Consider the following 27,472-nt stretch of genomic DNA (forward strand, 5'->3'; position numbering starts at 1 on the left):
GCACTCATAATCCTGGATCTTTATATTTTGGAATGTTGAACCTTTTTATTTTGGTAAACAAGAGAAAATGATTTATTAGACTCAATAAAATGCAGTACTACAAACCAGAAAGTTAAACCCTGCTCTTCATTTTGTAATCAGTCGTACATTAAAGCTTGATTTTGTTCACTTACAGCCAATTTAATGGTCTGCATATGTTGAATTTTCACATAAATAATAAAAACAAATCTTATATCATCAAGAACAAATAATCACCTTTATGCAAAATCCCTCAAAAATCAAATGGACCAAATGCACACACAGCTCAGTACTTAAAATGAATTTAATATCTCAAAGGCTGACTTAACTTTTCCTAGAGGCTTTACATGTACATTATGTACAGATCGAAAACATTTACAGTAATGTACTAAAATATTCATGGAGTCATGGTTATTGAATAAAAAACAAACAAACAAAATGTTAATGTAAACCCATCCACTGAATCGTATCAAGTGCTATTTCAAAAGTTACACAAAAACCTTTAAAGACATCATTTCTAAAAAGTTTTCAAGAAAAACAGAAACCTATCAAACTGTTGAGTTGGAAATTCCTATAGCAAAAAATGTCACTTTAAAGGTTCTTTATATGAGACTTTGAACATTTAGTGTGTAGTTTGAAGGAGGAATGCCAAAACAAACTAAATAAACAAACTTCTTTTTATGACTGAATAAACAAACTGACCTTAAAGAACAACACAGTTTCATACTGTTTTACTCTGTTTATATTTGGCAGACCCTGCCACATTTGTAGCTTCAGACAGTGTTCTGGGGACCTTATTTTCCTCTGAGAACAGCTTGTTTATTTGCTTTTGGAAAAGATAAATATTTCAGAGTTTGTATTATTACCTCATTAATATTGTAAATAATACAATTCTGAGTTATAATTTCTTCTCCAAAACTACACAGCGCCCCTTTAATATGGCAGCAAACAACTTAGCTGTGTAAAGATATAGTGGAGTAATGGCGACCTGAGCAGAGAATGGCCACACTCCCTTTGTGTGGGTTTTAATCAGAGTTTCTCTGTTCTTTGTTTTGGTAGCCGGTCTTCCCTATGTTTATAAAGCGACTAAGAGAAATAACTGACACCATTATATGAATTGAAGTCACTCTGCAAATTGAAGAAACGGCTATTTACCAAGCTGAATGTTACTTTTGTACAGCGAGGAATAACAGCATGTAGATCCTGAATATTTCCACATTTAACTCAGTGAATTAAAGGTTTGATTTCGACAAAAGCAGAGTTATTTTATTGTCTGTCGAGTTTGATGATCTGCAACGTAAAAATTACTGGTTTTGTCAATGGAGTCTGGTAGCTCTGAGGAGGGCAATAGAGTATAACAGCAGAGGTGTGGTCGACGCGCCCGTTTGATTTGGTCTGTGATGCTGGTGCTTTAGTGCGACATCTAGTGGCAGTGAATGTCATATATAGAACCTTTAATGTTATGATAATGTATAAATGCACTAGACTGACTGATACAGTAGGTTACTTTATCTTAAGACAATTAAACTCAAAAGGTATAAAAAAATAAAAAATTTAAGACATTATTTTAAAGAAAACAACCAGTGTTAAATAAGATCTACTTCAGTGGAATCTCTGACAAAGAAACAAGAACAAACAAAATCCATTTTCACCTGCACAAATCTTTTAAGAAATATGTTGTTTGTGCAGCTTCTTCTATAATACAGTCTAAATGCCATGTACATATAAGGGCCTATGATTCTGTCTCATACGATACACTGTATATTTTGTATTTGGTCTCAACCTTGTGGTCGGAAGCTCATGTCTGGAGAGTGACATGGATTTACTGGACAGATTTACTAATGCTGGATAAATATATTTTAAAGGTCCAGTGTGTAGGATTTAGGGGGATCTATCGGCAAAAATGGAATATATTTCTCATAACAATGTTTTGATTTATCACATGAAACTAAGAATTGTTGGGTTTTCGTTACTTTAGAATAATATCTTTTATATCTACAGAGGAAGTGGGTGTACTGTCGTGTTTTTACAGTAGCTCAGATCGACAAACCAAACACTGGCTCAAGAGAAGAGGTCCTTATCGCCGGGTGAGACGAGGGGTATTCATTTGATTGCAATCTGCAACGTCGCCGCTAGATGCCACTAAATCCGACACACTGGATCTTTAAATAAAACAGAATAGATTACTACACTCAAATATCTGGGGTCATGAGAATTTGAAAATATACAGTATTAACAGGGCCATTGGTGAAAATAAGAGAAAACAGTCCTTTTCCATTTTTCAATCAGCCTTTTGACTGATTACACCTGAGTTACACATCTCACTACTGTCATACGGGGAGAAAACTAATATTAAGATCCTAAACGTGGACTTTGTTGATCCTTCATTTCTTGTACGATTCACCACTAAGTCTAGTTCCGCTAATGACAGATGGTTATATTGATTAACAGTTACTACAGTTACTGTGATGTAAACATATGTCTTTGCTGCATGCAGAGCTAAAACGCTTCCTTTCACAAAGCAATGATTAATACTAAAGAGTGATGGACACGCTTGTATGCAGGTCTTAATGTGACCCACTTAACTAGAAGCCGTTAGTAGAGTTAGCAGAACATTTTAGTGTTGAAAAAATATGCTTTATACACTGTACACTGTATAGTGTATGTGTGAACACATTCATGTATTCATATTTACTGTATCAGTGCAAATAACTTTTGAAGCCTTTCCTCTAAATCTGGAAAACAAAATGTACAGTACCTTTGATCAGAAACGGGGCACTGACACACATAATAAAATATAAAAAACACCCACACAAACACAAGCTACCGCCCTACAGTTTGGCAACAAATAGACCTTTGCCTCTCAACAATAAAGAGCTTAACAGTAATGCCGATTGATTATCAATTTCAATGGTATGATACTGTACAATGGTGCAATCAATACTGCACATAAATGTATGAAACACTTTCTGATACAAAAATATTACTCTATAATGCACTTTGCATTGGAACAAAAAATAATCTATAAACACCAAAAAGAGAATCATGATACAATACACAAACAATCCATATAAAGAAATAAATAACTTATATAAACAGGTGCAAACAACAACAGAAACATTTTTGCAAGATTTCCATTTTTTTTTTACATTCTGGCTCAGCAGCACAGCTTCCCTTTACATCAGCTGCACAGGAACAGACGCCGTCCTCATCGGCGCCGCTCCCCCACGAGCACACAGTCGTCTGCTGCCTCCATGTGGACAGTAGTTTTACCACTTGTGAGTGTCACACATTCTTTTCCGTGCTCCTCTGCCTAACTGATCTTTTGCAGCAGTTTCTCTTCTATGAGTTCAAACTGCACGCTGACGGACATCTCTGCAATGAACTGGTCACATCCTTCCTTTGTCACCTGTTTGCAGTACCGCAGGTCGATGTGACATATGCTGCCACAGCGCTTGAAATAGGTCAGCGACTGGTCCGTGACCCTGTTACAGACTGCAGGGAGAAACGGGGTTAGGAGAAAAAGAACAAATGATGCGTAACGGGGACCTGTACTGACATAAGCTATGACACACATGGATTAATCCGCCCTCTAGGTTATTCTAGGACATGAAACTCAAAAGGCCTCATTATGGTGATCAGTATTTTCAGGATAAATGTGGAGATTCCAACAGAAAGTGCATTTGTCTTTCAGCTGTTTTTTCCATAATGGTCCATTGATTCACAGACAACAAGTAGAAGATACATGTGTGCACTTTGCAATAAATGGCATGAAATGATAAAATTCTATTAAAACTGATTTTTTTTCAATTTTTCTGTGTTAAATGCAGATGTTTTAGGATTTATTTCTTACATCATCTTTCAAACAAACTTTTGTTTCAGGAGCAGATTTTAAAAGATTTCCTTACATGACTAAATGTTCTTAAAACCAAACCTTTTTCTGTCTGGAAAAGAGGAAATCATTGTAAAACTAAGCATGTCCTTCTGCAGTAGTGTAAAGTCAAAAAGGTTAAAAATGCAGAAACACCAGTATGGTCCTTTAACTAAAGACATATTTGATTTACAGTTATGGACACAACACATTTGATAAATTCAAAACTTAGCCATTAGGGGGAGCAAGTGAGACTTACAGCCAGCAAAGACAGGCTCCTACCTGACAGGTTGATGTCAGTGAGCGAGTCTCTGGTGGTCGTCCCGGCAGCAGTCAGGATGTTGACGGACTGGTCGGTGACGTGGTTGCAGTAGCTGAGGTCCAGTTTGGATAGCGAGGGCATGTAACGTATGATGAGGCGTAGAGACGTGTCGGTGATGTCCAAGCCTGCCAGGCGCAGGTCCTCCACATTACGCAGCTTACTCCTGTTGTCTAACTGACCTGCAAAGAGGAGAGGGATGGAGAAAGACTTAGAGGATGCATCTCGTATAGGATATTTTATTAAATATAAGTAGATAGATTAAAATTTGATAGTTTTTTCTTTTGTTAGTTGTTTAGTTGAATTACTTTCTTGTTTTTTTTTTGTGTAAACTGAAGTTATACACTAACAACAAATGAATAGCTCCAACATATAGTACATATGTCTGACTATATGAATTTTGCCTTGTGCAAGAAGCCACATATTTGAGACAAAATCACATTAAAGATGATGTTTTGTTGTCATATAATTTAATTTCACTATATATGAAATTAAAGGGTAAATAAGATCATGTTCCTTATTTTTCTTTCAAAGAAACCAACAGTTAAGGAGACGTGCTCATTTACAGGTTCATAAAATTAAAATAATAATATTCTACTGTGAATATAGACATAAATTATGCAAATGTGTGACATGGTGATGTAGTGTGATGTCACAAAGTTGCAGAATTAAAGGCGGGACAACTGACGAGGCGTTTCAGGAGCAGTGTTTTGCTGTGGGAGAGAGGAGCTCCCGTTAGCATGAACATTGGACTTTTACATGAACAAGAACATATAACGTATATAACACACTGAAGGAAAGGAAAAAACAAAAAGCATAATAGGTCTCCTTTAAATCATCCGTCTAACAAGTCTAATCTGTGCATCTATAGTCTGATGCAGCTTATTCCTCTGTACTACAGAGCTCCATTGTCGTTCAAATACTATTAAAAACACATTAATGAGCCACACTTCCACCCTCGTTCATTATGGTAAACATGAGCACAGTAGTTTATTTTGAGTAAATCCCACACACACCATCCTGAGGCTGTAAATAATCACTTGAGAACCAATTGTGTGTTGATCCATGGCTGAAAATAGTCCCAAACTATTGCGCTATTTTCTCGAGTTTGAGTAACTTTTGCTAAAAACTACAGTGCCCAGCTGTTTGGAGAAATTATTTAGCCTTCTTTAAGATTGAAGCGCATCATTTGAGATTTTTAAAACATCATTTTTAAACAGTTATGTCTTGTTGTAAAGTATTAAGAGACAGACTGATGTATTAATGGTTTTGCTCTTTTCATGGGATTTATCGACAATAAATAATAAAAATACAGAATATAACCAGCCTTCATTTTTTATGATTATGTGCTAATCAGAGTCAATATTTTACGTCTGTAACCTCAAGCTGTTTGGATAATGTGTGTGTGTGTGTGTGTGTGTGTGTGTGTGTGTGTGTGTGTGTGTGTGTGTGTGTGTGTGTGTGTGTGTGTGTGTGTTTGTGTGTGTGTGTGTGTGTGTGTAAGAGACAGGTTGGTACCTGGCCTGTTATCTGTAGGGGGTGACAGCAGGTCCCTCATCTGGGCATCCTTCAGTCCCTCAACCCACTGAACATCCAAAGTTCGGAGAAGAGGACAGCTGGAGGTGCAAAGAGCAGAGACAGCCACCCAGGAGCATCCTGACAACAGCAGCACACGCAGACCTGCAGGGGACAGCGAGGACACAAAGAAGCTCATGTTTTAAATGAAGCTACAACAACAAAGATCTTCTGTAAATCTCTTTTTCTACGAGGCCACAGGCAGCAACACTGCAAGCTAAATATGCTGCAGACTCTCATTCAGTCTGTTGAGGAAACGTGCCCTATTTTTCTCCACTCTGAGGTCACAGAATAAACCAACACAGAAGCTCTGAGTATTCTTATCTAATGAGCTGAATGATCCAGCAAAGACATGTATAAGTAACAAAGAGAAGCAGCTAAAGTAAACCATCTGAATTCAGGAGCCTCAGGGGATGCAATTATCCAGACAGAGGAGCCATATGGGAACAGACTTATTAAAAACTGCACATGTAACACAAACACACTTTTCATCAATACCTGCTGAAAAAGTAATCTAACTACCTTCAGGTCATGAACTTTTGGAGTCTTCATTGAGGCAAATATAGACATTTACTCAAAGATGAGTGGCATTAATGGTTCCTTTTATTTTACAAAATATGGTTAAATTTATGTTTAATTTGGTTTAATCACTGCATGTGCAAATGGTATCACAGTATTGCCATATCTCCTCAATTAACATGTCAAATAAGGTCTTTTCATAACCACTAAGAACAGAGCTGAACATTTAAAATTAATCAGCCAAGTAGGAAACTGTAATTTTCCTTTAATAAAACTCTCAGTCCACTAGGTTCATTTTTCTTATGGGAGTTTATCCTTTCTATCAAAGTTATTATTAGAATTAACTAGTGAGATTGATTGGATTTCAAAATAATCTCTGGAAAACGGCAATCAGAAGCTACTAAGGTTGTCAAAAGTATTGATACTTTGATACTTTCCCGATGCTGCGTGTTTAAAACAATACAATATCCACATTCAATAGTATTAAGTACCAAATCTATAAAAAAAAAAAAGAAAAAAAAAAACTAACTACAATCAGGTATCAAATGAGTACTGAGTATCTTTTTGTTATCCTAGTATTGTATCAAAGTTTGAAATTCTGGTATCATTAAAACCCAAAAACCTTGCAACCCCTGTGATTGACAGAAAAATTGACATGGCAGCTTTTCCTTTAAAACTTTGCATAACAAATGTGAATTCTTCTCCGGGGCGTCTAAAATGTCTTCAAATATTCTTTCTCCTCTCCATTTCTATGTCCCTCTCGCATTCACGAGGACGAGGCGCAACAATACAGCAGACTTCACGCTTTGCAGTTCAAGAAACGAGTTATGATAACTAAAAGGTGAAAAAGTGTGAAAAATTGTCACAAATCAGGAGAAATACAGGAGAATTGTGACCCTGGGTGGAAACTGGAAGAGATAAACGTGGGTCTCCAGGGAAAATTGTGAGGGTTGGCTAGTATACCAATCTTCATGTGATATTTAACACACAAAAAATACAACATAACGAGTAAGAGTCCTCTCATTTCCCTCCAAAAAATGAACCTCATCTCATTTGTTGGCATTTTCCTACGAACACAAACCCTGTGCAGTGTTGAGCTGGTTGAATGCATTTACCTGGCAGCCTGTTGATGAGCCAGCTGAGCTGTTTCTTGGAGATGTTGGTCCAGCTGAGGTCCAGAGCTGCTGGCTGTCTCCGGATGATACCGCTCAGCATGAGAGGTGTGATGGACTTGCAGCGGTTCAGATTGATGTGCTTCCAAAGCCTTTTGTCGCAGCACCTGATGAGACAAACAGTAGGTATTTACAGACGGACGCTGTATGATGAAGAGTGTGTAAAGATGTCTTTTTGAGCTCCACCGTACTTATCTCGTACTCACCATCTGTTCCACGTCCGACACACGCGCATGCAGACACAAAGATCTCTGTGAGTCAGGTGACTGAACACCATCATCCACATCTCTCTTCGCATCACGTGAGCTTCATCGTCGTTCAGCGGCAATCTGTCGGGCGGGGGGCTGATGGGAGGGGGCCGGATCACGTGGCGCTCCATTTGGATGCATTTTGGCGGCGACCGGCAGGGGAGTGGACGAGGGCATATGGGTGTGATCTGCGCGCTTCTGTTCCAGCTGAGTGGCGAGTAACCACGCTGCGTCTCGTTCACCTCCCGCCCTCTGTGTCGCAGCCAATCACCCAGGTCGCTGCTGCCGTTATTGAGAGGCCACCTCGGCTTTTGGACGTCCACTTCGTTCTCAGGTTCAGTTTTTACAGGCCTGTGGTTTTGATTGGCCAGGCTGTCCTCTGTTTTCAGCGGTCGTCTGTTTTGATTGGCCAAACCTTCCTCCATTTTAAGTGCCCTGCGGCTCTGATTAGTGGTCGAGTCCTCTGTTTTTAGTGGTTTACGGTTCTGATTGGTCACAGAGTCCTCAGTCTTCAGTGGTCGTCGGTTGTGATTGGCTGGGCTGTCCTCGGCCTTCACTGAGCTGTGGTTCTGGTTGGACAAACTGTCTTCTGTCTTGGGAATGTCCTGGTTGAACTCTTTGCTCAGCTCTTTGTTGGGGAGGCGTCGGCGCTGATGGCGAGGCTTTGGCTGGACAGCGATCCTCTCCTGAGTTTCTCCTGACTCGCCGCTCGGTCCGGCTTTGGGAGAGTTAGAGGAGGACTGATCAGTTTCCCTAGCTGCAGATGTTCTTAGCAGTGGACTTAACAGGAGCTTGGGTTTGTCCTCTGCACTGCTGTCTCTCTCTTTTTTCACCACCTCCTCCTCCTCTGCCTCCTCATCTTCTTCCTGGTCCTCTTCAACATACTCGTTCTTCTCCTTTACATGAATCCTGTCTAAGGAAAATCCATCGTCATGATCTTCCTGGTCGTCCTCTTCATCTCCATGATCGTTCTCTGTCTTGATTTGCCGCAACAGCTTTGGAGCCAAGGGATCCTCCTGTTTTGAAAGCTTCTTCTAAGAAAGAACAGAAGGAATGTAATCATCTGGTCAGATTGTATTGACTTTTTGCATATTCTAATGTACAGTTTATTCTTTTCTCGTGACATTGAAGGAAGCTGCAAATAGATTTATTAAAAGCCGACCTACTGCAATTCAATTTAAGTCTCGACTTAAAGGTTGAGAAACTCTTCTGCAGCGCTTTTGCACATTGTTATATAGTTCACTTCTTCTGTTCTCAGCTCTTCTGTATCTTCCCCCGTTGTAATATTCACAGTAAACTTTGCTTTGTGACAGTATTCCTTTGCAAATGAAACACAGCGTGACACTGTAATAAAGCCTGGCCAAAAAAAAAAAAAAAAAGCATCAGTAATGGCGTTTGCTCCAGCTGTCATGGAATGGAAAATACTCAAATCTCCAGTTTTTTCTGAGAACATTTAGGTCTAAATTCATGAGAAGATCATGATGTGATCAAAAGTCAGCTACTAAATGGACCTCGGGTAAGATTATTTTGTTCAATGAATATTTAATTATGACCAATTTCTTCTCCGTAATGCAGCCAAATGAATCACTGGTGTAATGAGGAAGCAGCAGCCAATAACGTGATTTCTGATAACTCAAATGAAAATGTTAAACATTAACCTAACCCACTGTGTTTGTGATTTTTAGTCCCCTTAACTGGAACTCATCATTATAGGCTTACATTCATCATAGATGACTCTATCTTCAAATATATTTGGGGCTTACCTTCTTTTTCACAATTGCAGGTTCATCATTGGTGTCAAAAAGTTTCCTCTTTTTTCTTAAAGGGTTGTCCTCTAGCCTCGGTCGAGGCGTACCATCCAGAGTCAACAGTGGGGGGCGTTTCTTCGGAGGCTCTTCCTCTTTCCTCTTGGGACATTCGTCCCGCTCTGCCTTCCTCTTCACAGCAGACGTGGGAGTCAAAGCAGTAACAGTCGCTGTAGCCACCATCGGCGGGTCGGGCTCCTCTTTTGAATCCCGGTTTAACCGTGGTTCTTTCAGCAGCGAGCCGGGGAGGTTTGATGCGTACTTGAACCCTGGCCCCCTTTTTTGCTTTGAGGCCAAAAGGTTAGAAAAAAGAAGAGCACAACTTTATTTCTCTGGCTCTGAGATCCTGAGACACAGTTGACTGTTTATTCTATGTGTGTCTGAATCGTGACAAAATCATAGTCCACACAGATACTTACTTTCCCTGTTTTCCCAGCATGGTTGCACTTCGGGCACTCCCAGCAGTTTGGCAACTCATCATTGACTACTCCATTTGAATCTTTCACCTGAACAAAAGGAGCACAGAGGCACAGAGTTATTACCACTAGTGTTTTCAGGCTCTGATGAGACACATTCTGCCCCAAACACATTTGATATGTATTCAAGGGAGGGTCACGCCAATAACTGGAGGTTGACTACTATACATATTCCGCTGGATTTACTGAGGTCAACACATTTGTCTGAAAAGAAGACGTAAACACAGCACAGATGGGATTTACAAGAGCCATATGGAAGGTTGTAGTGGGAAAAGAAACATTAAATATTGGCTTGTACATCACTAAAAACTGATTATTAGAAAGTAAAATGAAGACAATTATGCTATTTTAGTGACCACAATGTCTGGCTACTGTAGTGTAAATGAATAGCGTACTGATGTTGTTCGCTACAGGCTGCAACTGAACTTTTCTTTGTATTGTTTTGTTCTGTTCAGGCATTTAATAGTATGTTTGGCTGCATTTACCTCAGCATTTACATCTATATCAACACCACCTCCACCTCCATCTGCTCGCTCTCTCTGCTTCTACCAGTTGTAGTAGTGTGTGTATCTAAGACCATTTTATACTGTCATATTTATATCAAACTGCCATATTTATATCTATATTTATATCCAATCCCAATACTGACATATCTATTCTACACTATTTATATCTCCGGACTTTATATTCCCGAATGTCTCTTAGCTGTACATATTTTATTTTTAGATCTATATTTCTATTTTATTTTATATTCTTATATTTCTTATTTCTGCTTTTGTTTTTTTACATATTCACTTATATTGTCTGGATAGAGGGAAACACAATTTCAATTCTCTGTATGTCTTGTACATATTGCAGTTTTGACAATAAAGTCGACTTTGAACTTTTTGAACTTTTTTTTTTCTGTTCATTATTGTCTGTGATTTGTCTTCTAATTGCTTAAAACTTGCATCCCTAATTCAATTCAATTCAATTCAATAATCTATTGCCATGTCAACACAGTTGATAGGAATTTGCCTCAGTGCAGCTCTTATGAACAGACAAGAAAACATACAAATAGGTAGATAAAATACATTCATACATACCTACTGTGATTAGGCATGAAGTGCACAGTGCTGTATCCATATTAAAGTGACAGCTGCTACCTACCTACATTTAAAATGCTTGTTAGCTAATGCCATCTCTGCTGCTAAAAGTGCTTTGGTGTCAGAGTTCAAGTAGCGGACAGCCTCAGGATATGTGCAATAAAACACTAGAATCTCTTTTCTTATTTATGTTTTATACAGCGCCCCAGCAGTGGTGATATCAGGGTGGTACATCTGGTCCAGATACGACAGCTCAATCATTCTAAGAACATAGTTGATGGTGACAATATTCAATACATATTGATACCGAGTCATTTACCTTAAGACAGTTTGGATGGACAATCTCATTGCAGATGGAGCACTCCATGAGCATGAGGTTAAACTTCTCCTCTTCGTCCTCCACTGTGTCCTCTTTCCCTGCCTCTCCACAGATGAGACACACTGCTGTGTGGGGCAGGACGGGCTGGAGGGAAAAAAACAGAGGCGTGAAGATAAATAAGGCTTATGCTTCACATGTATATCCTCTTTTGGAACAAGCCATTAACAAGGCTTCCCGTTATTTTAATTTAAATGCTGCACTCAAGCGACTTAGCTTTCTGCAACGTTTTATATTCATGCTACCTGTAGCTTAAACAGTATATTGATACTACTGTCGAAATGTGAAGCAAAACACAGTTTCATTTCGCTGCCATGGCTTGTAATCGCCTACTCAAATGACTCAACTAAGAGACCAGAAAACAAAAAACTCTAAGCTGAGTGATGTAATACTAATGTGCACTCTAGAGGAGCCTTCACTCAATTCTCCTCCCATATTTAAACACCAGTGTAAGAGTCAGTTAATACAGTAGAATTAGAAATATTATTTTCTTTAATTCCTTTATTCATTGCTGCTATTCAAAACTCCCAGAATGCCTTGTATGTCATAATCTAACACCATATTTTAAATTGACGCAGCTGACCGTGATGAGCAGTGGCTCTGTATACTCGACTCTGAGTACTGCTCTGAAGCAGCTCAAGTGAACATCTAGAGTGGGTTAAGGATATTGGCACAACTTAAAAGTGGGACACAGTTACTAAAGAGCTTAAGACCCAAAGTGTGGGACATTGGGAAAGATGCCAAGTCTCTCTCACTCTCTTTTTTAAACTGGCCAATCAAACTGAATCTACTCATCATATCATATATCCTGTATGTAGCAGAAACATTAAATTCACGCTCCACATGTCTCTGTCCGTGGTGCTGAAACATACGAACACACGTCTTTGTCTTTCCCTCTCTCTCTATAGCCCTTTGTGACTACTGCTACAGCTGTTTTTTACTTCTGCTGCTGCTAATATGACTTGTATAACAACCTCACAGCCACAAACATAAATGCCCCAAAACTAAAGCATCTGAAATTGAAGGATAGAGTAAGGAAGCCATAACCATTAAGCACTCTTTAAAGGGATATTTAGAGATTTTGAGATGTATGCTTAGAAAATTGACAAGAAAAATCTGCCGTCACAAACTTCTAAAGCTCACTAAGCAATGTGTCATATCTGATTTGTTTAATCCGATCAAAAACAAGTTTTACTAGGAGTTACATGCTGGAACCATTTCTTGGCAGGGTGCAGTGACTTCCTTAATTCTCTGTTTAACGACGAGACACCAGGAAAACACTGGATGTTTAAGAGGTGCTAGCCACACTAGCAGTTTGCTACTGTTTTCATTTTTTATGCTAAGCTAAACTAATCGCCTCCTAGCTGTAGCTTCATATTTAGCACGAAAACATGAAAAATGTCTAAAAAATGTATCTAAAAATCTAAAAAAGCAAAGAAGCTTATTTACCAAAATTACCAAATTACCAATTACCAAATTTACCAAAAACTCCTCATTTCACTTCATGCGAATATCACAAGTGAATCATTATGAACACTGAACTCACAGCGATGCACTGCCTCATGATGCAGGACTGCTTCATACGGCCCGGCCCGCCAAACTTCTTCATGTCTTTACAGAAGTGGCACTCTCCGCACTCCGTCCGCAGGCACGCCTCGCACTTCCGACAGCGAGTCCTTCTCCTCCTGGCACCAGATGTTCCCCGACTGGCTGACAGCTTGACTGCTGATGCAGGAGAAGCTGCCATCTTAGGTTTTGGCCGGTTGGGAGGCCGAGGCTGAGGGGATATAGAGGATACAGTGTCAAGTACCTAAAACAAAAAGCCAAATATTTCACTAACAGGCATCTAAAGCTCAGAATAATTAGTTTGTTGTTAAAGGATACATGTATATTCATAAAATATTTAGGAATGTTATGCTGCATACAGGGTATGCTCCTTAAATATGGTAAAGTAGTTGAATATGGCAAATGTTTTATATAACAATATCAGTGATTCACATAGGTTAGTGGAAAACTTAAAAAACAAAATTTACATTAAGGAGTTTATGAACATTTTTTTAATGCAACCCTGTCTTGTGTGGTACAAATAAATTACCTTGTAGCTTGTACATGCTTTGTATTACGCTCTGAAGAGCACCTCGATCTAATGTTCTGATTTACACTGCATTTTATTTAATATTGGTGCTATGGCTTGATAACAAACACTTACAATCATGTTATGTAACAAGAACATTTTCAAAACATAAACTCAACAGGGGTCAGTGGTATGGTGGATGTAGGCGGTGCTGCCTGATCTTTTCTTGGCTCTTTGTAACTCTGGGTCAATAGTTCCAAACACAGACCCATGCTTATCAGAAACAGCACCTGCACCTGCATATACGTACACATATTCACAAACACAACAACCTGCTGTGTAGAAAGACACATTTTTCCTGGCTGTTAAGGCACAGCATCCAGGAGAATACAAACACATCAAGAATGTCCCTGAAGGCATCTTCCAAATTTAGCACTACACTTGCTTTGCATGTTTCTACTTCAAAGAGGAACTGCACTTATGGCTTCATTTCACACATGGATCACTAGGACCCATTATTCTGTGTTCGGGGGCGTGCAGACTGATTTATAACACTACACATTAAATGTGCTCTATTTAATAGAACTGAGTAATGGAGATGCCTTTGATCTCCATCATTACTGTTATATCTTCTGCTCCTTCTCAGGCTCACAACACAACCACAACAATGTATTCTCAACATGAAAACCACATGTCAAAACACTGCCAAGTGAGCCACATGAGAAAAAAAACGTGTGGCAACGTGTGAGATGAAAGAACAAGGAGTGCAAAAGACTGCAGCTCTTAGAAATGAAGATCGGATTTCTTTAGTTACATCGGCAGCAGTGCAGATTTTTCCTAGCGTCAGCATAGCAACAGCCACGTCCCATTCCCTAACAGAACAGTCTATGACACACAGACTTGTAACCAATAAGAACTGTAATGAGACTCTGGAACAGAAAGCAGGCTCGATCTTAGCCATGTTACAATAATTTATTCAAACAAATGCGATGAAATAGACTGACAGATATGTGGTTACCAGACAGGATTAGAGTGAGATATTGAGGAGGGGGGCAGGGCTGGACTGTTCCGGGGTATTCGTAGGGATTACAGACAGGAGATCTGCTCTACAAGAACACTAAAATGAGACTAAATAACCCAGAAAAAGACACAGTTCCTGGATATGTATAGCAGCTTTTGACAGGTCAGATTTATGATCAATCAGCCATATCAGATCACATTTGAAAACAGATAGCCAGAGTGTAATGTGTACTGTCTTAAAAACTGTCACCTGTAACTTAAACTCAAAGTGTAGACAGCAAATGACTTTACTTCAGAAAGCTGTCCATATTGCCCCCTAAATCCCCTCTAAACCCCTCTCTGTCTGCTAAGTGAGCGATCTCTAAATCAGATAACCCTCCGATGACCAAAACGAAATGACAGGAGATGCTGACAACAACACTACCAAAGAAATCAGCTGCCTCATTGCCTTAGGTGTTTTTTATGCAACAATATCTAAGATATCTTGACCAGAGGTAGTAGCTGTTGCATACACCAAATACTGATTTCTTTTTTTTTTGGCTCTTCACAGCAGCTGGAAAACATTAAGGGACTCTGGTATTCAGGAGCCTCTTGAGCTACTGTAGAGAACAGTGGAAATCAATTACTGTGGATGTACTTAACATCACCTTAAACACACATTGAAGAGTGCATACTGAGCGCAGACTGCAGAAAGAACAGGACACATTGCCTTATCAAAATCAGACAGCTGGTTGCAACTGACATATGCTGACATAAACCCATTTTCATATTTCGCTTTACCTTTTCTCTGTATATAGATATATATTCATATATAATATATATAGTAGTTCCTGGAAGGATTACTTTCCTGTTAAGCTTTTAAAGTGACATATGTTGTCAATCTAAAGACCTGTGATTGCTCTACTACACAGTTTGAGTGTTTAACCATGATTTTCCATATGACATAAGTAGGGCTGCGCAGTTAATCAAAATATTATCAAAATTGCAAGGCAGTGCAATATTCAAATGACAGAAGCTGCATTTCTTTTCGGATTAAGGTGAAATGTGTGACAGAACAGCATTATAATGAAGAACTGTAGTGCTGCACAGATGTCCTGACCTACACATCTTGTCGTCCAGATGTGAGAAAACATGTTTGTTTGGTACAGACCCCAAAAAATGTCGCACCATCATGATTTTTCTGCTTTTATAATTGAAAGTTGTGATGCAAAAATGATCATTCCCACTGATCGTGACTCATAATGCAATTGTAGTGTCTGTCAAAATCCTCACAATGTCCTTTTTAAAAAAAAAAAAAAATCATTCTTCCCCACACACTCCAACTCTAATAAAACCTCTGGAGTGTATAGTTACTCAAAAGCTGAGGACTGAATCACAGCAACAGTGTAAAAAAAAAAGTGCTTTCAGAGTCTGCAGAGCATGCTTTAGAGATGGTGATGATACACGCAGGTGTTCTGGCAGTTAAATTAAAGTTGTTCAGAGTGAACTGCTTGGTTTTCAAGCTACACCATGTGGACAACTTGTACTTCATCATTAGGGATGGGACAGTATAAGATTTAACACTCAGGTTAAGTTGATTGCGGTAAATGTCTATCATCGCGATAATCGTCAATATCCTCAAGACTTGAAAAAGCTGTCAAGCTTGAAAAAGTAGAGTCCTGGATTGATTTATGTGTCCTATCCATGATACGATAAATACATTTGTTTCTTAAAATGCAAGGTAATGTGACTCCAGTATGTTTGAGGACGAAACAGGGCTGAATATTTTTTCTGATCTGATGGAGTCAGTTGTCTGTAGTCAGTGTTTTTCTAATCCAAACGCAGCCACAGAGTTAATGCAAGGGGGGTGTGGCTCGGAGTTAAGTAGAAGAAATATTTAAATGAACAAAAACAGATTTCTTGCAGTGTAAGCAGGTCTCATCTTAGACCTCGCAGCCATTTACACTGAACGATATCCAAAGATTCCTTCATGATGACTCTCTGTAAAATGTCCAGTATTTCCTGTCACACGTATTCCAACACGCGTATCTGATGCTTTTACACTCAAGCCATGAAAGATTCATCCTCTGCATCTACATGAATTCCCATTCCTCTGCCTCTCTGCTTTGAAACAACCAATAGCAGCCCTGAGGCTCTGAGCTATATAAACACAGCCTTCTGCTATTGCTGGTTGTACCTAAAGAAAACACACATGCATGCACACAAACACACAGCAAACCTCTTTTTTTTAAAAAAAGGGCAAAAATCAAACACCAAGCACAGATGCTAAGACTGAATCAATGCATTTCTCTCCAGGTAGCTCTGTTCCCTCGCTGCCCTGTGATGCTGCACACTGCTCTGTCTGACACAAGCATTCCTCTGGTGGCCTGCCTGCCTGCCTGCAGGGGTTCGGTGTGCTAACCTGCTCAGAGTCTGAGTCGTAGTCCTCATCATCAGCGCTCAGCGACATGGCCATGGCTGTTTTTTTTTTTCACACGCCGTCCAGCTCACAGCAAACTGACATGGCTGCAGTCTCCTCCTCCTTCTACTCCTGATACCGCTGTCTGGCCTACAGCCCTCCCCTCCTGCTCCACAGCTCCACAATACCACAAGCAGATGTAGGAAACACAGACGAGCCTGCCTCATTAATATGGAGCAACTCCCCAAAGAAGAGGAGGGCGCTGGGAAGCGCAGGGCCAATGGGAGGCCGCTGTGTGTCAGAATATGTACTGGGGGGAGTCTGCCTCTGTCCAATGAGGAGAGAGAATGCAGAAAAGGTGTTGTCATATTCATGATGTGTATCACAGGGAGAGACAAGCAGGCCCGACACAGCCAATGGAGCCAGATGGCATCTCATTACAAAAGGCAAACACAAAGAGGCCCCACAGCCAGCAGCTGGCCTTTTGGAGGGACGGGTGGGGGAATCCAGAGGGTCCATGACACCAACAAAAATCACCTCCATATATTCATATACAACTCATCACATCCTCCCACATCCTTTTGAAGCTTCTCCGCCTGGGTCAAAAATTGGAAATATAAAACTGATTTTTCAACAGAATCCCCTGTAGTAATTCTGCAAGATTGAATTTTGAAAAATGCATCAATAACCATTTTCTCATCGCATCATAGCCGTCTGAATCAGAATCACAAACACCAAGAAGGTGGACCACATTACACTGGTCTTTAAATCACTGCACTGTTTTCCTGTGTGTCAAAGGATACAATTTTAAATCATATTACTCATCTATAAAGCATTAAATGGCCTTGGCCCGAAATACTTGTACGTTATGAAGCATCCAGACCCCACAGGTCATCTGGGACACAGTGTTCCCAGGATCAAAACCAAGCAAGATGAAGCGAAATTTGAGTTTTTATGTTCTCCACCTGTAGAACAAGCTTCCTGAATACCTGAGGTCCGCTAAAACTGGCAGCTCAAATAAATGAGGGCTTTAAACATTAGTTTACTGTGGCTTTCCAATAATTAGATTCATGACTTCTTTTAATCTGTAACTTTTTGCTTGCTTTTGTTTTTATTGTCTTTTAAACAAAAAACAAAAAAAAACATTTTGTTTTTTATGTATTTTCTATGCCCCTGTAAAGCACTTTGAATTGCCCTGTGTCTGAATGGTGGTATATAAATAAACCTGCCTTGAAACAAATAATATCTTATGGTGCCTAGAGATTCCCACCCCGTCTGCACTGACAGGAGAATATGACCAATAACTTCTTTTTTAATTTCTAAAGGAGACAAAGTATAAAGCGTGAACACACTGACTATACATTTATGTACATATTGATATCAGTTAGTGTGAAATCCAATACCAATTTGAGCCCAGAGTAAGCCTGAAGTGCAACAACAAACATGGGAGGTGTGAAATCTGGTCTGAAAAATTAGTCATAGTATAGTTTCTGTTCATAGTAAACAAGTGTTTTAAACAGTGTGAGAAAATAAGTGTGTTAATTACAGCAAAACGTACTTTATATAAGTGTGTGTATGGAGAGACGCAAGAACAAGTTATAAAAAAAACTCATTACATACATAATTAGGTATTACAGCAGCCTGTTAAGTCAAAATTATGCAAATAAGTACATCTAGTGCTCTGGGGAAGGAGTGCAGTGAGTGTTGGAGCGACAGAGGGAAGAGAGAGTAAATGGGACTGAAATTGATGAGGAGACTGAGAGAAAAGAAAACAGTATGAAGAGAAAAAGCTCCCTTGAATCGGGGAATTATGTCGAGCATGGAAGTTAAAAACAGTAGCATTAAGATGTAAACACTGCCCAGGAATTTCTCAAATATGATCAAAAATGAAAAAATACAGATCAATGACGAATACATTGCATCAGCAAGGCTTCAGAAATCTTAATTTGAAAGCCTGAAATAAAGATAAAGAACAATGTTTGGTGCAAAAGCAAAAAGAAAGTCTCACACTGCAGTTTAAATATTCTTACCTTTATAGTTTTCTTGGGCCAGTACACAACAGGAACTCCACTGAGCGCTAATTTTGGGTCATCGTCGGCATGTTCTTTCAATACAGCCTGGACAGCCGCAGAGAGGAAACATTAAAAGTAAAGCAGAGCTCTGTCATGTCTATTGAATGGTGTACTTTACTGTGTGCATGTGTTGTCTTTTTGTCCCTTACCTTCATGTCTTCCAGCAGGGCCTGCGGGTTCTCGATTCCCTCTGGAATGCATTTCTTATTTTCAGGGAGTGACTCCAGCTTCTCCACCAGCGTCCTGAGTCCGCTCAGTTCAAACTCGGTCAAATGCGTCCATTTACTCTGAGACTCCGAGGCCGGAGAGTCGGAGGGTGTCTGGGGGAAATCCAGAGAGGTGGAGCCGGGGTTACAGCTGTCCTCAGAGTCGACAGATAAAACAGCTTTGAGGTGTTGGCCCCTCCGGTTGTCAGGTGAACAGGGGCCATCCTGCGTGACTTTCTCTGGTTTTTCACTCTGGTCATCCCTGACCTGAGTCTCACATGAGTCCTCGTTTATGTCCTGGCTCCTTGAGTCAGAGGAGGGGCTCTCTGTGTTTGCTTTTGCCTCATTGTCTGAAGGGACAAAGTGAGAAAAAAAGCTATATCATGTCTGTCCACATTGTACTTTCCTTTTATTGAAAGAGCACAGAAATAATATATATGGCAAGAGCAAAGAATGACTCATTCACTGATCAAGCATGGCACTGAAACAGCATGCATGACATGATTGATTGCAAACACAGAAGGTAATCCATAATGCCACATTTCTGAGTATGACTACATTTGTGGGTTTATTCAAAGGTGAAGTAGTAGAAGTAGAAGTAGTAGAAGTAGAAGAAGAAGAAGAAGAAGAAGACCAACAATAATCATCTGATTTTACTTGTTTTTTGAGGGGGATAAAATGTGCAAGATGTGCTTTCAGCCATGGTGACAGGTTTAGGCAATTCAGAATAAATCAGGAAACTGATAAAAGACTGAATGTCATCAAGCTTGACAGCGTTTTTAAGTCATTCATGTGGGGATATTCACTATTACCTCGAAATCACCATGATCAACTTACTGAGTTTTTCTAGCCATCTGAAATTAAACTTGCGAGAGTTATTCACAACTGCAGTACAAGATTTTTAACAGTATCCAGGAACACACAAGAGAAATTAAAAAACATTTCTTTATTACACTCACCCATTATAACAGGCTCTTTGCGGACCTCCTGAGACAGGTAGGACCGCTTGGTCAGGCAGTGCAGGTACCTCTCCAGGACATACCAGCATATCTCATAGTAGAAGGGGAAACGGAACTTGGAATGAACCTGAAAAGAGGGAGAAACTAGCATCAGTGCAACAACTGATTTCTATCTGCACTTTGGTTATCTAGTTATTGTTGCTTGTGTAATCAAAAGCCACTGAGAGGGGACTTAACACTGCTAGATTTCTTTAGCCAAAAACTGATGTTTTGCCGATGTATGCACATGTAACCAGAGCTCTGTCAATGTTTGTATCTGTATCACTGACAGCAGCATCAGAGTGAGAGATGGCGAGGCTATGATTATTACTCTTGCAGGAAGTTGTGCCTCTCTTGCAAACAAACATGCACGCTTCTGCAGGAAAAAGATGTGATTATTATTCTTTTGAAAAATTGCCATGAGGAAGGCTCATGTACTCCACAAATAAAAAAGCATACATGATCCATGAAATCCAAGTAAACAGAAGCAGGTCAGATTTCATGCTTGGGTCATATTTTTGCAAAAAGTAAAAATAGTGTTTTGTAATATGGAGTTTGGTGAACATCACACTGATATCTTAAAATAATTATTTTCTTCTTGAGATAGACGACGTGTCGATCATCAGAATGAAGGTGGTATTCAAAAGCTTCCTTCTCAAGCTTCAACATCTTACAACCTGACTTCTACATTTCTATCCGTTCCCATTTGTATTACATAATATTATTGTACATTTATATACCGAGTGTTTTCTCTTTGACTCTTTGACTTTATTTCTGTCCTCACACCACATTTCTCATTGTCCTGAAGTCACCTTCCCCTAGTTCTCCAAGAGATTCATTCATCCAAGGTACAGTTTGTTTCTTGTCTGTCTGGCTACACAGTGCAGAATGCAGCAAGACTCCTACCTTGGTCCTATTCTCTATCTCATGGATGGTAAGCTGCATAGGAATGTTGAAGCTGTGCAGAATGTTGCCTCCAAACACCAGTGTGTCCTCAGGAGTGTAGACAGCATGGATCCAACCTTAATTACAAACACACATAAGGAAATAAGGGAACATAAAGAGGATTCGAGCAAACTCACAGAGCTGAATGGACTGTATGATATTCAGGTTAAGCTCAGCATTGCGGTTTATTGAAGTCACAGCTAATCTTTTCCTGCTGGCTACTTTAAAACAACCATGCCAACACACCAGATGGGATGAAGAAGGTGTATCCTTGCTTAAGCTCCACTCTCTGGCATCCATCAGCTCGGTCCCCCAGGAAGATATCACTCTGCTTGCCCGACAGGACCCAGTCCTCATAAAGGGCAAGGTTATGAGGGGTTGGAGGCACGAGCCAAAACACCTGAAGAGAGGCAGAGATTTTTTATTTAGAGGTTATACTGTACAGTCGAGGCAAGGAAAGGTCAAATATCAACTATGAAACTGTTTTTTTTTAACCGTAACCCCGAAATCGTCATTAATGCTCAACGTTCGATATGCATACGGATACGGACGCAGCTTTCTGCCCTTATTCTGCGTTGTTTTCGTCCGTATTCCTGCACGTTTTCTGAAAGCTTGGCACATACAGAGCACTACCTCCAGTAGTCATGGAGGCAGTATAGCAGTGTAGCCAACAGTTCAATAGTGACACGACCGCAGGACAAGAGGTAGACCTAAAAAAAATGTTATAAGAGACTAGGATTAACTTACTTTCCGTCCCTTGAATACGTGATACCAAACGGAAGTTCCCCCAAAATCGATGTGGAAGTCTGTGTAGCAGCCCTTCACACTCATGAGACAATACCTACAGCAGAAAACAAAATAATTCAAGAGTCACAGTGTAGACAAGTAGATAGTGAAGACATAACTGACATAAATATATAGATGTAAAAAGGAGAAACACAGGTCAACCAAATTAGAAGACAGCAGCAATCTATGTTGTGTTCGTGCCGAAAACAACAGCTACCAACGGAAACCACCACTAGAAATCACTCACAAGAGCACTACAGCATAGAAAATTGTTCACAATAGGACATCTCTCCTCTGGAAATTAATTGAGGAGTGATTAGCACCCCGAGACATAAATGATTCAGTAATTTCGCTCGATGGGAGCAGCTCTCTTTATCTGACAACATCTAACCAACGATGAAAACAACACATTACCAAGGAAATCAGTAAACAGCATTATGTTGCGCCTCCTCCTAGAGAGATGATATGACAGTTACTTGAAACAAATGGAGAGCTAGTTAGCCAACAGTACAAAAATCTATCAGCAATCTCAGAGATGAGTCAGATAAGATGCTTAAATGGTGTGGTGATATCATGCCAGATACAATAGACAGAGAGCTCCTTCTACACCACTGTTAACTTGGCCTCCAGCCATTGCATCACAGTTTAACACACAGAACAGCTGCCCAGAATGTTTGAGCATCTCTGACTGCTCATTGGAATTAGTTTTCCATTTTAATGCATCTTCAATAACATCACTACTATGGCTATCTAGTTTATCCTCTGCTGAACTCTTAATGTGGCCATAACTTTGACTAAAGTGATGATGAAAACTGAGCATATAACAAGCTTCATGTGTTAACATGTTTCCAGACACAATTAAGTGATTGTGCATTGAGAGACACAAGCCCTGTGGCTACTGTTTCAAAATCAAAGAATACGTTTATTAATCAGAGCACTCACAGAAGAATGTCACACAAGGAGAGTGCCAAACATTTTTTGAGTTTATGAAGATCCTCTGTAAAATCAGAGGGGAACAGCGCATAAAAACAACTACTCTGATATAGTTAACTGTTTCTCTCTCACTCTCTTTCTCTCTCAGCGATGTCCATGATTCTGATACAACAGCTGTGCTGACCGTCTTGGCGATATAGTCTCTGCGAGGGTACATTGAAATTATCTTATATATGACCATAGTCCAAAGATAATGCACACAAATTCACTCAAATATTAGTAGATATTCTGTCCTCTCAAAATATTAGTAAGAACATGTCTCTTTCTTTCTTTTCTTTTTATTAGGATCCCCAAAGGCACCAGATTAAGCATTGGCTATTCTTCCTGGGGTCCATATGCCCTTGTCAGAGCCCAAAATGACGTCTGCACATTGCTTTTTTTTAGTCCAGAACTGAAGATTCAAGATTTCAATCACACAAGACAAAGAAAAGCAGCAAAATGCTCCCATCTGTAAAGCTAGAACTAAATAATATTAAGCATTTTTTCTTTCTTTCAATCAATAATGTATAAATGAATTAATACTTTTAGCTACATAATAACTACAAATTTTTATCACAATAAAAAACTGACAGCAAGGCTGACAGGCAGAAACTTACAGGGAAGCTATGGCAGATCAATCTGCTTATAGCAAAATTGTACAAGTACAAATGTTTTCCACAGTATGTAGATAAGTGGTGAATACAGCCACTTGCAAAAAGCGCAGTTCTTAGAAAAGGCACTAATAAAGCACCAGTTTCTGCATCATATCTGCTCTGACACCAAGCATCACTGTAACAGCAAAACAACAGGCAGACTAACCACTAGTAGCGGCACTCAAATGAAAGATGTTTGTATCCATATTGGATTAGATTTTAATACAAAAAAAATAAAAATAAAAAAAATCTTTATTTATTCCATCATGTAAAACACAATCCCTAACACCAGCACTTATCTAAATTTGAGGATTTTCAATCAAATATAATTAAATTAATAAATAAAACTCAACAGAAAAACAAGAGGGTAGAAAGTGGAGTTAGTAGGCAACTGAGGTTAAAAGGAAAGCCGTAATTGGTTTTGACTGTTATACTATGAACAAATGCTGACAGCTGATTGGCTAATAGGTCTCTCTGCAGTCAGACTACAGCTGTTACAAAACCATCCTCAACCGTGGAGAAACTCTGCTGCCTAGCAACAATCAGGAGCACTCACAGGAGATGGATAACACCGACGGCATGCAGCGCTCTGAAATGATGGAGCGATACATGAGACTTTCAGATGGGAGGAGAAATTGTATTTACTGTCATGGAAGCAGCAATTTTCTCCAAAAAACTCAAGAGAGATATTTTTTTATGAAAACAGAAACACAAAGCCGTAAAGTCATACCTTTGCACTTTAGGGTACTTCATCTCTGAGATGACATTGGTGGCTTCTGTTTGGCTTTGTTTCAGATCAGGAGGCCACATGTTGTCCACCCAGTCGACTTGATCCACCTGTGACCAAATCTGCACTGTTAGCCATCGATCACAGTCTTGATTTGTGACCTTTAATAATCATATCTCCAGAGAGTGTTATGGGACATTTACCACTGTGGGCCGCTTGATGAGATTCTCCAGCTTGGTGTGGCTGAACTCTAAGCTGATGACATTGAAGAGTTTGTCCCGCTCTTCCTCTGGTGTCTCATAATAACGGACAAACTGAGCCATGCTCATTTCAGTCCCTTTCTGAGTGCTTACATCCATAACGTCCACAGACCGACGACTGCCTGCAAGCCACAACCAGGAGAGTTAAAATCATACCTATGAGAACTTCTAGTGTCATTAACATTTAATATAATCTGTCTGTAAGCTCGTCTAAAAACAGTCTAACATGCTGAGATTTATAATAGTAGTAGCTCATAGCTGATGCCTGTAATTCACCCTCTCCCCCACTAGATGGAGCAACTTAACCCCAATCATGTTTTGACTTCATTTCTCTCCTGCTTCACTTGACACACAGCTGTATTTTAATGCTTTACAAAATTGCAATCGGAAAAATTGTTTCAATGTTTCATCTTGTTTTTTACATAACATAAACAGATAAAATGGTTAATATATTAGCTGGAAAAATGTCACGTTTTTACAGGAGTACATAGAAAAACCAACAATATAAGAAAATAGGCATGGACACACTCATACTATAATCATCATACACACATATAAACATGTTATATGACAGGCAGACAAATAGAGAGTTGGATAAACAAAAAACAGTAATATAATCATAACAATAAGACACAATTATTTATGTAATTTGCCTCTTTATTGCCTCTTTGTAGATTATGTTCATCATAATCTACAATCGGTCTACTAGATGCAATATTTTATATAAAACAGCAGCTTTTTTAATTTATAAACTTTATTCCACAATGCATAAGAGTGATTCTTATAAGCTCTAAAAAAAAATGTGCCTTTTAGCTGATGGTCCATGCTGTTGAACTCGCTATCACAACTGCACTTCACAACCCATCGTAGTTGAGGTAGATTGAACATGTGTCTTTGTCACATTTTTTTTTCACAAACCGTGCTGGGGAACTAAATATGGTCATGGATGAGCCTGTGTGATACTTTTAGCACAATTCAGACCATTTTAAGGAGGGCTGCTCCAACAAGTGTGATGAATCCAGCCTCTCACGACTTTCTCAGAGATTTGTTATCTGGCATGACCATGGCAAATTATTCAGACTTTCCCAAAGGCTGAAACTTACTGACTCCTGGCTCTTATTCTCTGAATTAGCAGCTTGGATGCGTTCCTTCCCTCTTGATGCACATATGCTTTTGGTGTTGTATAACCACTCTAATTGCTACATAAATAGAAACTCAAGCATATATTTTGAGTGTGCGTGTTCATGTGTGAATCATTGTACTTACCAACTAAGCCTTTAATTTCACTAACTGTAAATTCTGGATCAGGCATCCTGTGTAATTTAAAAAAGAGGGATTGATGTCACTTGGTTAATCTGTTACATGTGTTGCAAAATGGTTAAAAACAAAGATATACAACAAATAATACATGGGTTCAATAAATATTGTGAGCACTAATTACTCTGTAACCAGGTATGTCTTCTCACCTGATCCCCAGTCCATCTTTCTCCTTAAAGATGAGTGGCACCTTTAGAGCCTCCCTTTGCACATATTCATAAGAGAAGTCTGCAACACAGTGGACAAAACACATTTACTGTGCTAAAGACAACCTAAACATATGAAAACAAAACAGTAACAAGACTGAATCAAAAAGGAAATATGATGTGCAATATGTCACTTTACCTTTACCCTCCAGCAAGTTGACAAACTTTGCGTTGTAGCTGTCACTGGCGAGCTTCTCCTCCACACTGAACCCCCTAATGTTTGCAATTTCTTCCACATCAGACAAATCCTCGTTCTCGTCGTACATCCTCCGGCAGATGGAGCGCTGCCATTAAAAAAAACCGAGATGATTTAACATGACAAATCTGCAAACATGCAAACTCTCCGTCATAACGACCCTTATGTGTCCATACACAGCCAGTATGACTGACGCACAACCATTAAACATGTATTCCAGTCCTAACTTTGCAACTGTAGTGAGGTCATATTCAGGTTTTTTATTTATAGTACGTTACTACAGGAGCATATTTCTGTTGAATGTGACGTCAAGTATTTAGGCTTTAAACGACACTTGTCCTGTGAATGCTTGTACGTTACTCCATAACGACAAATGTCAAATGTTTGCAGGAATTGTTGGTTTATCTGGTTTTTTACCACCGTACTCGATAAACTACAAACGTATAAGAGAAGTTATAACATCTACAATGCGAGATATGTCTTTTTTTCCTCATGGAGTCTAACTTGCACAGCTCAAGTGAGTTGACAAACATCCCCAGCGTTTACAGTTGCAAGCGTTAGCTTAGCTCACTAATTAGCTCGCTGCCAATCTCGCTTCATAAGCTAACGTTAACACGGCAGATGGTCGCTACACACCAGCCTGCGTCCGGATTCAGCACACGTCTCCACGGCCTGAGCCATCGTCTCTTAGGAATCTTCTCCCGTCATTCAGTTTCCGAAAAGCATCTTCATGCGTAGTGAAGTTAAAGAAGCACTTAGCACGCTTTTCAGGTTCAAAACAAGGGAACCATGTTTTTGTGTATTACGTCACCGCCAGGAACCAAAACATTGTTGGACAACGTCACGGCATGTTACTTCACTGCTTTTCAACTGATTGTACAAAGAAGACACATTAATCCCTTCGGCTCAGCCGCCGTTGTTTGTAATCGAAAGCAACAAAAAAAAATACGTTTAAACCATTAATATGTAACAGTTCGCCCAGCTGTGGTATAAACAAAAAAGCAATAAAATAGCTCGTTTTTATCAGAAAAGCTGCTTTATATCCATTTTCATTCATTCTTCTAGTAATAAATCTGTTTCTGTACGCTGGACATGACGTGCGTCACGTGGTCTGGTGTGAGAGGGCGTTCAACTGTTAAAGTTGGACAAAAATCATATATTTAGACAGTGTCTGCGCA

General features: G+C 39.5%; 1 protein-coding gene across 1 annotated transcript; it reads right to left on the minus strand.

Moving 5' to 3' along the window:
- Positions 1 to 304: 304 nt before the first annotated feature.
- kdm2bb (lysine (K)-specific demethylase 2Bb) lies at positions 305 to 27,067 on the minus strand. The gene is made up of 21 exons (XM_073478023.1): positions 26,931 to 27,067; positions 26,238 to 26,382; positions 26,042 to 26,120; positions 25,842 to 25,888; positions 24,519 to 24,697; positions 24,319 to 24,425; positions 21,925 to 22,018; positions 21,424 to 21,577; positions 21,139 to 21,254; positions 20,194 to 20,320; positions 19,178 to 19,584; positions 18,987 to 19,073; positions 13,011 to 13,241; positions 11,408 to 11,551; positions 9,947 to 10,033; positions 9,486 to 9,812; positions 7,681 to 8,756; positions 7,418 to 7,581; positions 5,727 to 5,888; positions 4,172 to 4,390; positions 305 to 3,513 (listed from the first exon to the last, which is right to left on the minus strand). Exons 1-21 carry the CDS (start codon positions 26,973 to 26,975, stop codon positions 3,332 to 3,334), a joined length of 4,179 nt encoding a protein of 1,392 aa, XP_073334124.1. The 5' UTR covers positions 26,976 to 27,067; the 3' UTR covers positions 305 to 3,331.
- Positions 27,068 to 27,472: the final 405 nt, after the last annotated feature.

This window comes from Pagrus major, chromosome 12, assembly GCF_040436345.1.
Source record: "Pagrus major chromosome 12, Pma_NU_1.0".
Classification (NCBI taxonomy): Eukaryota; Metazoa; Chordata; class Actinopteri; order Spariformes; family Sparidae; genus Pagrus; species Pagrus major.

Coding starts and splice junctions, on each gene's coding strand:
- kdm2bb (XM_073478023.1), bottom strand. CDS start 26,975: ATGGCTCAGGCCGTGGAGACGTGTGCTGAATCCGGACGCAGGCTG. Junction 8,757..9,485: donor CTGCAATTGTGAAAAAGAAG/GTAAGCCCCAAA, acceptor GTTCTTTCTTAG/AAGAAGCTTTCAAAACAGGA. Junction 7,582..7,680: donor TGTCGGACGTGGAACAGATG/GTGAGTACGAGA, acceptor TTGTCTCATCAG/GTGCTGCGACAAAAGGCTTT.